General features: G+C 39.4%; 2 protein-coding genes across 2 annotated transcripts in view; one reads left to right on the plus strand and one right to left on the minus strand.

Moving 5' to 3' along the window:
• Positions 1 to 11,945, plus strand: part of chst14 (carbohydrate (N-acetylgalactosamine 4-0) sulfotransferase 14) — a 21,957-nt gene extending 10,012 nt beyond the window's left edge. The window contains exon 2 of the mRNA XM_017688157.2: positions 8,751 to 11,945. Within this exon, the coding sequence (XP_017543646.1) occupies positions 8,751 to 9,581 (831 nt within the window). The 3' untranslated portion in view covers positions 9,582 to 11,945. The remainder of the gene's footprint in view (positions 1 to 8,750) is intronic.
• Positions 11,946 to 13,240: 1,295 nt separating this feature from the next.
• The window catches only part of cep135 (centrosomal protein 135), a 20,795-nt gene continuing 19,035 nt past the window's right edge, over positions 13,241 to 15,000 (minus strand). The window contains exon 26 of the mRNA XM_037538229.1: positions 13,241 to 14,521. Coding sequence (XP_037394126.1) covers positions 14,500 to 14,521 — 22 coding nt within the window. The 3' untranslated portion in view covers positions 13,241 to 14,499. The remainder of the gene's footprint in view (positions 14,522 to 15,000) is intronic.

The following is a 15,000-nucleotide window of genomic DNA, read 5'->3' on the forward strand; positions in this document are numbered from 1 at the left end:
AGAGGCCATTCTTCCCAATCACACCCCTCCAGGTCTCACTGTCATTGTCCACGTGAGCATTTGAAGTCCCCCAGTAGGACAATAGAGTCTCCAGGAGGAGCTTTTTCAAGCACCCTTCCCAAGGACTCTAGGAAGGCTGGGTACTCTGAACTGCTGTTCGGTGCATAAGCACAGACAACAGTCAGGACCCGTTCCCCAACCCGAAGGCGTAGGGAAGCTACCCTCTCGTCCACCGGAGAAAACCCCAACATACAGGCACCGAGTCAAGGGGCTGTGAGAAAGCCCACACCTGCCCTGCCGCCTCTCACCATAGGTAACTCCAGAAAAGAAAAAAGTCCAGCCCCTCTCAAGGAGATTGGACCCAGAGCCCAAGCTGTGTGTTGAGGTGAGCCCGACTATATCTAGCCGGTATCTCTCAACCTCGTGCACCAACTCAGGCTCCTTCCCCGTCAGTGAGGTAACATTCCAAGTTCCAGAAGCCAGTTTCAGCAACCGAGGATCAGAACACCAAGGCCCACGCCTACGGACAATGCCCGATCCACAATGCACCGAACCCCTACTACTGCCCCTCCCATCGGTGGTGGGTCGATGGGAGGGGGGACTCATTTAGCTCCTTCGGACTGGGCCCGGCCGGGCACCATGAGTGAATGCCCGGCCACCAGACGCTCGCTGGCGAGCCCCTCCCCCAGGCCTGGCTCCAGGGTGGGGCCCTGGTAACCCTGGTCCGGGCAGGGTACACAAGTCCTGCTTTCTTGTTTTCATAGGGGTGATTATGGATCACACTTTGTCTGGCATGTCACCTAGGACCAGTTTGCCATGGGAGACCCTACCAGGAGCTTTTGCTCCAGACACCATAGCTCCTAGGATCATTCAAGCACACAAACCCATCCACCACAATAAGGTGGTGATCCATGGAGAGTTTACAGTTCAGATACTTTCAGTTTACAGAGTTTACAGTTCAGATACTTTCTCTAGATTGACAAAGCACTTCTTGTAAGTCGCTCTGGATAAGAGGGTCTGCTAAATGCTGTAAATGTAAATGTAAATTTTTAAAATAAAATAGCCTTGATAAGACCGAGCATAGCCCAGCTTGCTGTAATCTTCCTGATAAGCCACCCACATCAGTAATGACATCTTTCTCTGTTATCAATTATCAGCAGCTCACAACTAGTATAAACAAATAAAGTTCGTTCACATGTGATCTTGACTCTGTACCTACTTCACTCCTTAAGATGGTTTCTGTAAACTTCTGTAAAATGATTTCAAAACTGCCTTGGTGATGCCGCTACTAGAAAAGAGTAGCATGGGTCCTTCTGTACTAAATCGTTTTAGACTATTTTCTAACATCCCTTTTTTAAGGAAATGAGAATTTCAATCTGGTTTCTGTTCTAGCCATAGTACTGAGACAGCATTGGTTTGTCTTGTAAATGACCTCAGGCTTAACGATGATGAACAGAATCCAAAATCCCACTTTTGGTCTTTGTTGGATTCTAGTGCAGCTTTTGGTGCCATTGATCACAGTGTCCTAATTGACCATCTTGGATATTGGGTAGGCCTCTAAGGCCTAGTTTAGAACTAGTAAACTAGGAAATTTAACATTTCTTGTGGAGTTCCATAAGGTTCAGTTTTAGGGCCTCTGCTTTTGTCTTTGTATGTGTTACCTGTAAGGGATGTCTTCAGGAAACATGATAGCAATTTTTGTAGCTCTGTTTGATGACGCACATGTATACATTTCCTTTCCTTCTGAAAATCAAGACTTTGTTGACAGGTTTAGCCGCTGTATGTCAGATATTTCTCAGATGCCACAAATGTTTCTACAAATAAATCAAGAAATACTGAAATACTGATTTTTGCTACCAAAACTCAGAGAAAAATGCTATATGGGAGAGACTGTTCTTTAGCCTCGTATAACAAACCTGAATTTCGAAACGAGGGTGAGATCTGAAGCTTTCTGTCTTCTGAGACATATCACACAGAGAAACTTGCATCTGTTAAGCAGAACTGATGACTAATGCTCTTCTTAGTGATCTTCCTAAGAAAGCAGTACATCCTCTACAGCTCTTACACAATGCAGCAGCACAGATCCCAACAAAAACAAGACATGATGCTTTAAAAGAACTGCACTCACTACATGTATCTTTTATGATGGTTCTGCTACTAGTTTTTAAGGCTCTAAATGACCTCCGCTTACATTAGAGTGTCTGTCTATGTTCCACCTGAGATCTTGGATCTGCAGATACTGAACTTCATCTGCATAATGCAGAACACATGGAGAGACTCATTCAGTTATTCTGTTTCTAAACTGTGGAACTAAATTCACCTTTTATTACACAATCTCAATCTCAGTTCACTCATTTAAGAAACATTTGAAAATGTGTCTCTTTAAATTTAGCATTTAATTAAAATTTCACTTTGGTTTTTACTCATTTTATTTATTTGATCTGTCGTTTTCTTATATGATTTTAAATGAATACTCAGTTTCTTCCATTACTGTTAAACTTCATCACCTGTAAAGCACTTTCAGCTGCCATATGTATGAGAAGTGCTCTATAAATAAACGTTGTTGTTGTTATTATTATTATTATTATTATGAATATTAACATGTGCTAATGAATTCATTATCAAGCACTGCATATATCACACCCTAATACTGCAGCTATAGGGCTGTTGTATCTTGAAACAGTTATCTCATGCTAAATCATAAGTATTATTCTATCCATCTACACATATGGATACCTTACTGCCTTACTTACTAATGCATTTCTGGAACCCCGACCGTACATCTTGCACATCTGGACACTTCACACCTAGACACTTTATTTCAGTCTATCTAGCTATCTAGCTAATGCTATCTATCTATCTATCTAGCTAATGTTATCTATCTATGTATCTATCTAACGTTATCTATTTATCTATATCTATCTAGCTAACGTTATCTATGTACAACCCCAATTCCAATGAAGTTGGGTCGTTGTGTAAAACAAATAAAAACAGAATACGATGATTTGCAAATCCTTTTCAACCTATATTCAATTGAATACACTACAAAGACAAGATATTTAATGTTCAAACGGATAAACTTTATTGTTTTTTGCAAATATTCACTCACTTTGAATTTGACGCCTGCAACACATTCCAAAGAAGTTGGGACAGAGGCAACAAAAGACTGGGAAATTGAGGAATGCTCAAAAAAACACCTGTTTGGAACATTCCACAGGTGAACAGGTTAATTGGAAACAGGTGAGTGTCATGATTGGGTATAAAGGGAGCATCCCTGAAAGGCTCAGTCATTCACAAGCAAGGATGGGCGAGGTTCACCACTTTGTGAACAACTGCGTGAGCAAATAGTCCAACAGTTTAAGAACAACGTTTCTCAACGTGCAATTGCAAGGAATTTAGGGATTTCATCATCTACAGTCCATCATATCAAAAGATTCAGAGAATCTGGAGAAATCTCTGCAAGTAAGCGGCGAGGCAGAAACCCAACATTGAATGCCCGTCACCTTTGATCCCTCAGGCAGCACTGCATTAAAAACCAACATCATTCTGTAATGGATATTACCACATGGGCTCAGGACACTTCAGAAAACCATTGTGAAAACCATTCAGAAAACAAGTGCAAGTTAAAACTCTGCCATACACAGCAAAAGCCATATATCAACAACACCCAGAAACACTGCCGGCTTCTCTGGGCCCGAGCTCATCTGAGATGGACTGACGCAAAGTGAAAAAGTGTCCTGTGGTCTGACGAGTCCACATTTCAGATTGTTTTTGGAAATCATGGACGTCGTGTCCTCTGGGCCAAAGAGGAAAAGGACCGTCTGGATTGTTATCAGCGCAAAGTTCAAAAGCCAGCGTCTCTGATGGTCTGGGGGTGTGTTAGTGCCCATGGATATCTGTGAAGGCACCATTAAGTGCAGTCCAGACATGTCTCCCATTAAAAATGTGTGGCACATTATGAAGCGCAATATACGACAACGGAGACCCCGGACTGTTGAGCAACTGAAGTTGTACATCAAGTAAGAATGGGAAAGAATTCCACCTGCAAAGCTTCAACAATTAGTGTCCTCAGTTCCCAAACGCTTATTGAGTGTTGTTAAAAGCAAAGGTGATGTAACACAGTGGTAAACATGCCCCTGTCCCAACTTCTTTGGAATGTGTTGAAGGCATCAAATTCAAAATGAGTGAATATTTGCAAAAAACAATAAAGTTTATCTGTTTGAACATTAAATATCTTGTCTTTGTAGTGTATTCAATTGAATATAGGTTGAAAAGGATTTGCGAATCATCGAATTCTGTTTTTATTTATGTTTTATACAACGTCCCAACTTCATTGGAATTGGGGTTGTACCTATCTATCTATCTATCTATCTATCTATCTATCTATCTATCTATCTATCTATCTATCTATCTATCTATCTATCTAACATTATCTAGCTAACGCTACCTATCTAGCTAACGTTATTTATCTATCTAATGTTATCCATCTATCTATATCTATCTAGCTAACGTTATTTATCTATCTAATGTTGTCTATGTTATCTATCTAATGTTATCTATCTATCTATATCTAGTTAGCTAACGTTATCTATCTAGCTAGCTAGCTAACGTTATCTATATATCTATGTATCTATCTAACATTATCTAGCTAACGCTACCTATCTAGCTAACGTTATTTATCTATCTAATGTTATCTATCTATCTATATCTATCTAGCTAATGTTACCTATCTATCTATCTGTCTAGCTAACGTTATCTGTCTAGCTAGCTAGCTAACGTTATTTATCTATCTAATGTTATCTATCTATCTAGCTAATGTTATCTATCTATCTAGCTAATGATATCTATCTATCTAGCTAACGTTATCTAGCTAGCTATGTAGGTAATATTCTTTCCATCTGCACATATGGACACCTTACGGTACATAATGCATTTTTGTAAAGATCTTGCACATCTGGACACTTCACATCTGGACACTTTATTTCAGTCTATCTATTCATCTATCTAATGTTATCTATCTAGCTAGTTAGCTATCTATCTAGCTAGCGTTATCTATCTATCTATCTATCTATCTATCTATCTATCTATCTATCTATCTATCTATCTATCTATCTATCTATCTATCTAATGTAATCAATCTAGCAAGCTATCTATCTATCTAGCTAATGTTATCTATCTATCTAACGTTGTCTATCTATATCTATCTAGCTAGCATTATCTATCTAGCTAATGTTATCTATCTAGCAAGCTATCTATTTATCTATCTAGCTAATGTTATCTGTCTCTCTATCTGTCTCTCTATCTATCTATCTATCTATCTATCTATCTAATGTTATCGCTCTTGCAAGCTAGCTATCTATCTAGCTAACGTTATCTATCTAGCTAATGTTATCTGTCTATCTAGCTAATGTTATCTATCTATCTATATCTATCTGGCTAACGTTATCTATCTAGCTAATGTTATCTGTCTATCTATCTAGCTAATGTTATCTATCTATCTATATCTGTATAGCTAACGTTATCTATCTAGCTAATGTTATCTATCTATCTATCTAGCTAATGTTATCCATCTATCTATATCTATATAGCTAACGTTATCTATCTAGCTAATGTTATCTGTCTATCTATCTATCTAGCTAATGTTATCTATCTATCTATATCTATATAGCTAACGTTATCTATCTAGCTAATGTTATCTGTCTATCTATCTAGCTAATGTTATCTATCTATCTATATCTGTATAGCTAACGTTATCTATCTAGCTAATGTTATCTATCTATCTATCTAGCTAATGTTATCTATCTATCTATATCTGTATAGCTAACGTTATCTATCTAGCTAATGTTATCTATCTATCTATCTAGCTAATGTTATCCATCTATCTATATCTATATAGCTAACGTTATCTATCTAGCTAATGTTATCTGTCTATCTATCTATCTAGCTAATGTTATCTATCTATCTATATCTATATAGCTAACGTTATCTATCTAGCTAATGTTATCTGTCTATCTATCTATCTAGCTAATGTTATATATCTATCTAGCTATCTAGTGCTGATGTTATTGAGCAGGTGTGCGTGACTCTAATCCTGCATCCAAACTGCACAGTTTGCTGATTTCTCTGCTCTAACACACCTACTGTTAATCCCACCCATCTGCATATCACTGTTTAGCAGCTGCTTTCAATGAGTTTGACAAACTCATTGAAAGCAGCTGCTAAACAGTTAAATGAGGAAAATCACAAAAGTTGTCCATTCCCTGTATTGGTTCAATGCAAGTGGCTGAAAGTGGTGTGGTTGCTAAGGACTTGACGTTGGGAAAGATGCCAGAGTCCTAACAGGAAAGTCTGTCCACTCAGTGGCCATCTTGGCAACATTTCCAGGCAGTTATTTCCACTCCTACAAGACCAGACTCCTGTCTCTTTGAATCGGGAATGACATATAAATCAACCAGTCACTTTAAGTACACCTACATGTATCTACACTCTATTTAATCAGCTCCACTTTCCATATAGATGCACTTTGTAGTTCCACAGTTACAGACCACAGTCCATGTGTTTCTCTGTATAGTTCGTTGCCCTCCTTTCACCCAATTCTTTAATGGTCAGGACCCCCACAGGACCACCCTAGTGCAGGCATTATTTGGGTGGTGGCAGACAATCTTTCTGGCCTACATACATAAACAGTTCCATCAAACTGGAGTTATTATTTATTTAAAATTAGAACATTAGAATGTTCAGTCTTCAGGGTGAACCTTGACAAAATTTGCTCTGGCTGATGTAAAAATTAGCAGATGACATTGCTGTGGTAACATGATATCACCAAAAGTACATTCTACTTAAACTGGTTTGTGCTTTGCTCTCCCATTGGTCTGATGCAGCCTGTTTAGTGGTTGAGGAACTAATTAAACACCTTGCATTGACTGGACAAACGTGACTCAATCACTAAACACAAGCTGTGCCCAAAACTGGATACTATATTGTACTAAACATAGTACTAAAGAATGTACTACCGATGGTGGTGTAATATTTAGTATAGAATCAAGTGGTGTTGGTTGCAGCCAAAGATTCCTGGCATAGTCAGTGAGTGCAAATATGCTCTATGTAGAGTCTCCTATCTGGTGCAGCTGTTGGGTGTAAAGGAATGTTCAAAACACAGAATAAGCCTAGAACAGGAAGAATATTCACTAAAAGAAACGAGCTGGTGTTGGTATCAGTCAGGTCAGTGTAAATGGGATCCTGGTAAAGCATAGGGGGTGTTAAGTGAAGCAGGAGTCTCTTCTTTGGAGGAGCAGAAAGACCATCAAGAAAGGACATCAGTTTTTCCAGCATGGAAAGCAGCTTTTTTAGTGTTTCACAACTCCAGTCCTTGGGGCCTGCAGCCCTGTACAGTTCCAACTATTTCCTACCCAACACATTTAAACATGTTAGCCATCTTGGATAACACCTCACACCCCCTGCATGCTACACTGGCCAACAGTGCTGACTGTTACAGCTGCGCTGTGTTAAAGAACGTCATGTGAGATCTTTCTTACCCACTGCTATAGGACTCTACAACGAGTCTCCTCACTGCAGAGATGGTACTGATCTCCTGCTGTCTGAACTGTGCTGAAGCACATCACTGTATCACCTCTCCTGTTAATCCTCACTGTGTAATATATCATAACCTGCTGCTGTAATGACACTTTCACTCTGCACTTTACACAGTAATATTGATGCAACTCCTAGTTATGTCTATACTCATTGTGCTTTTAGTTTACCTCATACCACTCAGTGCCTGATATGTAAATACAACAAATCTGTCTCACATGCCATGTAAAAATGCAAATAGATATATTTTATTTCTACTCTTATACTTTAACTGTAATTTTATTACTATTTTTTGTTATTTTCTGCATAGTATATGCAAGTTTATGTGAAATTGTCTTGCTACTGAAACTGCAATTTTCCTTTAGGATTACATTTACATTTACAGCATTTAGCAGACTACAGGATTAATATACATGTAATCTCTCTCTCTCTCTCTCTCTCTCTCTCTCTCAGAGGGTGAACATTTTCCATGATTAAAGGGTTCTTCAGATTGGTGGAGAATTCGCTGTAGATGGTTCTATATAGAGCCTTTTTGAAAAGGGTTTTATATATATATATATATATATATATATATATATATATATATATATAAAACACATATATAGCTGCTGTCAGTAGAAAAATTCATATCTCCATTTTTGTCATTTTTCAGTTTTTGACATAATTTTAAAATATCTGTTATTCTGTACGTAGTGTGTAAATTTAATGAAAAATGGTCCAAAAAAAAAAAAATCCCAAAATGACTTGGAAAGACGTCTGGTTCCATTGACTTACATTAAAAGTGAAGTATGTTTTTTCCTTCTGTAAAGTTACCCTTTTGGAGATAAAAGGTTTTCTTCTGAATATATATATATATATATATATATATATATATATATATATATATATATATATATATATATATATAAATATATAAAATTTGGAAAGTGTTTTTAGCAAATTGCCTAACTTTGCTGGCCTTAAGCCAACTAAAAGCAGAACAGTGCAGTTATGAGACTATCACTGCTGTACAAGTTCTGAGGGAGTTTCTGGCTTGCTCACCGGGGCTTTTTTTTAAAATTCTGTCTTTTCTGGAATTCTGTAAAGCTGCTTTGTGACAACATGTGTTGTAAAAAGCGCTGTACAAATAAATTTGGTTTAACATGCTGTCTTTTGCACAGTTTTTGCAGGAGATCCGTAACCGCACTATAAGGGCCATGTGTGGCCAGAGGAACACACCCCGCAGCGTGTGGTCCCTCAGCCCCCTGCAGAGGAAGACCCTGCTGCAGCACATCCTGGTGAATGACGAGCACCGCTTCCTCTACTGCTATGTGCCCAAGGTGGCCTGCTCCAACTGGAAGCGGGTGCTGAAAGTGCTGAGTGGTGCGCTGGCGCACGTGGACGTCAAGGGGAGGATGGACCACCGTGCAGACCTCGTCTTCTTGTCCAACTTCTCGCCAGAAGAGATCCGGTACCGGCTGCAGCACTACTTCAAGTTCACATTTGTGCGTGAGCCCATGGCACGTCTGCTTTCCGCCTACCGCAACAAGTTTGGTGAGATCGAGGAGTACCAGCGCAAATACGGCGCTGAGATTGTGCGGAGATACCGCAAAGGGCATGTGAAGGACAGGAGGATGGTGGCAGGTGATGACGTCACATTCACTGAGTTTGTGCGTTATCTGCTGGACGAGGATGCAGAGCGCATGAACGAGCACTGGATGCCCATGCATAACCTCTGCCAGCCGTGCGCCGTGGAGTATGACTTCATAGGCTCGTACGAGCAGCTGAACAGCGACGCGGCGTACGTTTTGGAGCATGTGGGGGCACCATCGCATGTGCGCTTCCCTGAACGCCAAACATGGTACAAGCCTGTTACCAAGGAAACTCTGCATTATTACCTGTGCAGCGTCCCTCAGAAGCTGCTGCGGGAACTTTTGCAGAAGTACATTCTAGACTTCTCCTTCTTTGGCTACTCGCTGCCCAACGTAACCACTGAGTACTGTCGACACTAGCAAAGACTTGAGCCGGGACTGTTCCTATTGTACAGCTATATTAAGCCCTTTTGCTTTTGTATTCCATGAAAGTTACAATATATATTTTTTTCCTTCAGATATTTCCTTGTACAGTATTGGGGACATGTTTGATTATAGCATATGAGAGCTATTTATGTTGTAACCACTATTTAGAACTGGAATTATTGCACATCTGTAGAAAGAGGCAAAGTTACTAACAAGTGAAATCTATTTTTATGTACTAAGTAATAATATTGCTACCTATGGGAATAGATATTATAGTGTGCTGGGCACAAAGCTGTGATTTTACACAAGCACAAGGTTAGCTCTACATTTCAATACTGTTTTAACATGTCCTTGTACAACTCCCCTCAAAGTGGAAGTGTTGAAATGGCCACTTGCAGGACAAGGGGAGAAGGAGACGATGAGAAGCATGTTCTTTTCCCAATGGAAGTGATTTTCGTGTCAGTTTGCACAATATGGGTCAGCTTCTCAGAGGGGGATTAAGCCTAGGGGTCTGGACTACACCAAATTTTGAACGGAGGTCCTCCATTAAAAGGAAATTCCAGGACTAGGCTTAATCCTTGACCAGGAAACTGACCCTGTGGTCTAGATTTGTGGACATGAATTAAGCCTAGTCCATGACCAAGCTGTAATGTCAGTGGTGATTTATCATCGAAAAAGCCTTTTTAGTCTAGGTTTAGCTTAATCTGGCTCCAGCAAACCAGTCTGATGTTTCAAACTGTGTAAAGTTGTACTGGCGAGATAACTGATTTTAATGACATAGTCATATAAAACAAATGGAGTAATTTACTGTATAAGGCTCAAATGTTTATGAAGTATTTTATTGTAATTTGTTTTTATTGAGTATTTGTAATATAAAGTATTTTAGTGCACAAGCAGACACTTCTAAGCAGCTTTGTCTGACGTTGTTATTTCAAGTGTGAAAAGGACACACAGTTGGATTATAATGATTTGCTCCATTCGTCTCCGTGAAGTTTTGCTCCTGCAAACTTATCTTGACCCCTTACATCTCCAAGGGCTCATCTAACAATCTGCCTTTGAGCTAATACAGCCACTGTGTTGAAATACTGCAAGATAATCCATTTTTAAATCCCTTGAGTGTTAGCTGAGCTAGCTAGTAAACAGTGACTAGGCCATCACCAGGCCGTCTGAAGCCCACTGGGATTTTTGTGCTCTGTGCATGAGTTTGATTTATGATACTAAATCCAATGAGTTAACAATAACATAGAAAGGCTTTGCTAGGTAGAAAGACTTGTTAGCTAACCTAGCCATGACATGGCTTCCGTTGCACTCCTCTACAAACACTTAATATCGGGCTTTGGCTTTATTGGTAATGCACCCACAACCCTGCAGCATACCCTAAAGCTCTGAAAGTATTAAGAAGGCCAGGATTTGTAACAGAAGCTGAGCATTTTGAGGGTAAAGCAGGCTGAAATAAAAAACTATAGTAGTTACTTTTTCTGAATTTGTATTTGAGTGTTTCCTCAGTAACTAAACACATACAACTTTATTAAAGTTTTATTTTGGGGATCCTGCAAATTGTGATTTTGAGGCTTCCAGAGGATCCAAAGGGTTAAATAGAGGGTCCCCAAAAATACCATGTATTTTATACCTTGAGTACAGTAGTGGAGCAACCCTTTAGATCGCATCAGGGATTCTCCTAAGGTCAAATGGTGAGGTCAGAGTGGAGCAAGGATGTTAAATACAGTACTGAAACAGGGGGTCAGGCATTCTGAGTTTTTAAAAATGTCATATATATGTCATATATTATATATATATACACACATGTCATTTTTTTTCTTTATTCATTCTTTCCACAGATCAAAAAGCCCATATTCTGCATTTTTTCTTTTCTTTTGTTTCTTCCCCCAAAGTCAATTTTTAGGTCAATTTTTTATTGTCAGTGTTTTGTGTGTGGATGTATGTGAATGATCTCTGTTCTGATTGGCTGCCCTGTACTGTACCTCAATCCAAAAGCAGTCAGGGTTGGAACACTCATTGTTACTTTAATGTGAATGTGTGGGGCTAAACTGCTGTAGGCTGAATAGGCATATAAGTACATTTGTTTTACAGCTTTGTTTCCATATGTGGGCTATATGGACTGAGGTCTGAATGGTCATTCTGAAACTTTACATACTTCATCACAATCTTGTGAATAGCCTTTGAATGATTACAGCCTGCATGATGACATTTGTATCTGAAATAGGGAAACCCTTAACAACACCGATCAGGCATAACATTTTGACCATCTCCTTGTTTCTACGCTCATTGTCCATTTTATCAGCTCCAATTACTATATAGGTGCACTTTGTAGTTCTATTAGACTGTAGTCCATCTGTTTCTCTGATACTTTGTTACCCCCTTTACCCTGTTCTTCAGTGGTCAGGACCCCCATGGATCCTCACAGAGCAGGTACCATTTGGGTGGTAGATCATTCTCAGCACTACAGTATCACTGATGTGGTGGTGGTATGTTAGTGTGTGTTGCGCTGGTCTGAGTGGATCAGGCACAGCGGTGCTGCTGGAGTTTTTAAACAGTGTCCACTCACTGTCCACTCTATTAAACTCTCCTACCTCAACACACCACCACCACCACATCAGTGTCCTGGGGGTCCATGTCCATGGGGTCCTGACCACTGAAGAACAGGGTAAAAGGGGGCTAACAAAGTATCAGAGAAACAGATGGACTACAGTCTGTAACTGTAGAACTACAAAGTGCACCTGTATAGTAAGTGGAGCTGATAAAATGGACAATGAGTGCAGAAACAAGGTGGTCATAATGTTATGCCTGATCGGTGTATGTGAGTACACTCGTGTTTCATGCAACATTTAACACAGACTGAACCAGTACCAGGTTCAGTTTTGGTAAAACAGTCTGATGCACCATTGCATTCAAAAAGAGAAAGTATATGTTAGTGCAAGGAATTGCATTGACGGGTGTGTTCCATTTCACAGGGTCTTTAAGCAGTAACGTTATTTTCCCTACAAGCTTGAGCACGTGATGTCAGTTAAGGAAACTATAGCTGATGAATGTCATTCAAAATGTCCTGCAGCATCACAAACACGAAGCAACATGCATCTTCAAGAGACACGCAATGACTTATGGGTAAACCTGCTGGGAACTACTAGGGTGACTGGAATGCACCCCAAGCCTTATTTAACCAGTTCCTAGATTTCCAAGGCACTTATTCCACACCACTACCTGAGTACAGATGAATAAACTCTGCCTTTCCAAAAAGCCCTGGTTTAGGAAAGGAGGTGTCAGAAGCCAAATCAACACCCTGAACTTTCTCTGCAGCAGTCGGTCCTAGATAAATGGGAGCTAAAAGCTTGACAGTACAGTGCACATTTTAAGCCTTAAATGCACTATGACTTGAAAAAAATAGTCCATGATGGATGCAAGTTAGTGAAGTTAGTGCAAAGCCTAGTATAATCTCCTTTGGCTGTATTAACTTTTCATTATTATTAAGCATTTCTGGATCTTGTGTTCTTTTAAGGCGAAAACTCACAAACATCGAGTTTGTCAACTATAAACTAAAGAGGCCCTGATTAGTAATGGTCTTCTCTGTTGTAAAAGTTATTGTATTTTTTTTGTGGTTTTTATGTTTAATAAACAATGTATTATTGCTCAGAGACCACTGTTGGAAACTAAGTATGTTTATTTGAATGAATAAGTTAATAATTCAACACATGTCGAACGCACAACACAGACATGGAACAGTATTAACATGTTTGGATGTTCAGAGCAGTGGCTTCTCTGTGTAACACTGAGTGCGTTTACATGCACTCAATAATCCAATCATAATCAGATTTCTGCAGTTATCCGATTATTCAAATGGTCATGTAAACACCAGTCTGCACATGCGCAAGAACAGACGGTGAAGGTTGCAAGACAGCAAAACACTGTTAGAGAGGTGCTGAAACCAAACACAAAATAACGGATTTAAATATTCATCTTCTAGATGATGCAAGTTCATATTTTCAGGTAAAGTGGCTTGATGTAAAAAAAAAAAAAAGCTGCAGTATGAAGTTTTACATTAAGTTTACGTAACGTCTTCGGTGAGTTTATTGGCCGGTTACAAAGCAGAATTCTGAATACTGCCTGACTCCTGTAGGCCCAGAGTTTCACTATTATATGATTGCTCATGAGCATGTAAACATGTTTGGATTACTGACAACATCTGATTTCCTGCAGTTACCGGATTATTGAGTGCATGCAAATGCACTCATTGACAGACCTGAGTACAATGGTCATGTCGCATTTTCATAGTATTGGCTGGTCACTTTCACAGCCAGTTCCTTTAAAAGCGCTCTCAAGCATCTCTAAAAGTAACACTTCATATAAAAATACTGCAATTTTAAAAAGGTCACAGTAGAGAAATGCTACAAATGCTAAAAAATGCCTTGTTTTCCCCTATACAAAGTACAAAAATACATAAATGAATCAACATAAAAATATTCACATCTGAAACACAACACAGAATTAACTTCCTTCAAATTATTAAGAAAATCATTATTACATAAACGATGTGCTTTTCTGTTCGGCTTTGGCGGCATGATCAAACTTGTCCCTGTGAAGATGAGTTGGTGTATTTTCAAAGGGTGATGTGTGGAACTTTCTAGAATGTGAGAAAGACTTCTGGTTTGATTTTTGTCCAAGTTAGATTGTATGGGAGTGCCTTCCTTGAGGCAAATCGGTGTTACGTGTGTTAATAAAGCTAATTTAGCTTGGGAATTCAAGACAGAGTCAGGTAGAAAACACGAACAGAAAATGAGCTCTCATACAGCAGAATACATATCATTTGAGATGAGAGGGACTGCCAGCTGTAAGCTTTTCAGACAAGACCTGCCACAGACGTCCAATTTCTTCAGTTCTTCAAAGCCTTATTTCTTCTCTAGTCCTTAAAGCTCACACTTCTGAAATAAAGCACAGTTAAAGGAAAGATGTAATGAGCAAGAGAATTTAGGGCTGCGGCAGATTACTACCTCAGTAAATAACTAGCCTTCCACTTTGATGCAACCTGGGCCAGTATTTGCACTCAAATAAAGGTAGGCAGCTGCCAAGCTGCCACACACACACACACACGGTATACGGCCAAAAGTATGTGGACATTGCTAATTACTGAGTTCATGTGTTTTAGCCACACCCATTGCTAACAGGTGTATAAATCAAGCACAAAGCTATGCAATCTCTATAGACAAACACTGGCTATAGATGAGTTGTACTGAAGAGCTCAGTGACTGAGCTCACAACTGAGTTTGTACACTTTCTGGCCTGCTAAATCTGCCCCACTACAACCTGCGGGGCCGCCGAGTGCTGAAGCGTGTAAGCGTCATCGCACCACATTAAACTGCTGTGATGTGTAGGTGACATTTTAGTCAGAAGAGGCTAGCTT

Source organism: Pygocentrus nattereri, chromosome 4 (genome assembly GCF_015220715.1).
Source record: "Pygocentrus nattereri isolate fPygNat1 chromosome 4, fPygNat1.pri, whole genome shotgun sequence".
Taxonomy (NCBI): Eukaryota; Metazoa; Chordata; class Actinopteri; order Characiformes; family Serrasalmidae; genus Pygocentrus; species Pygocentrus nattereri.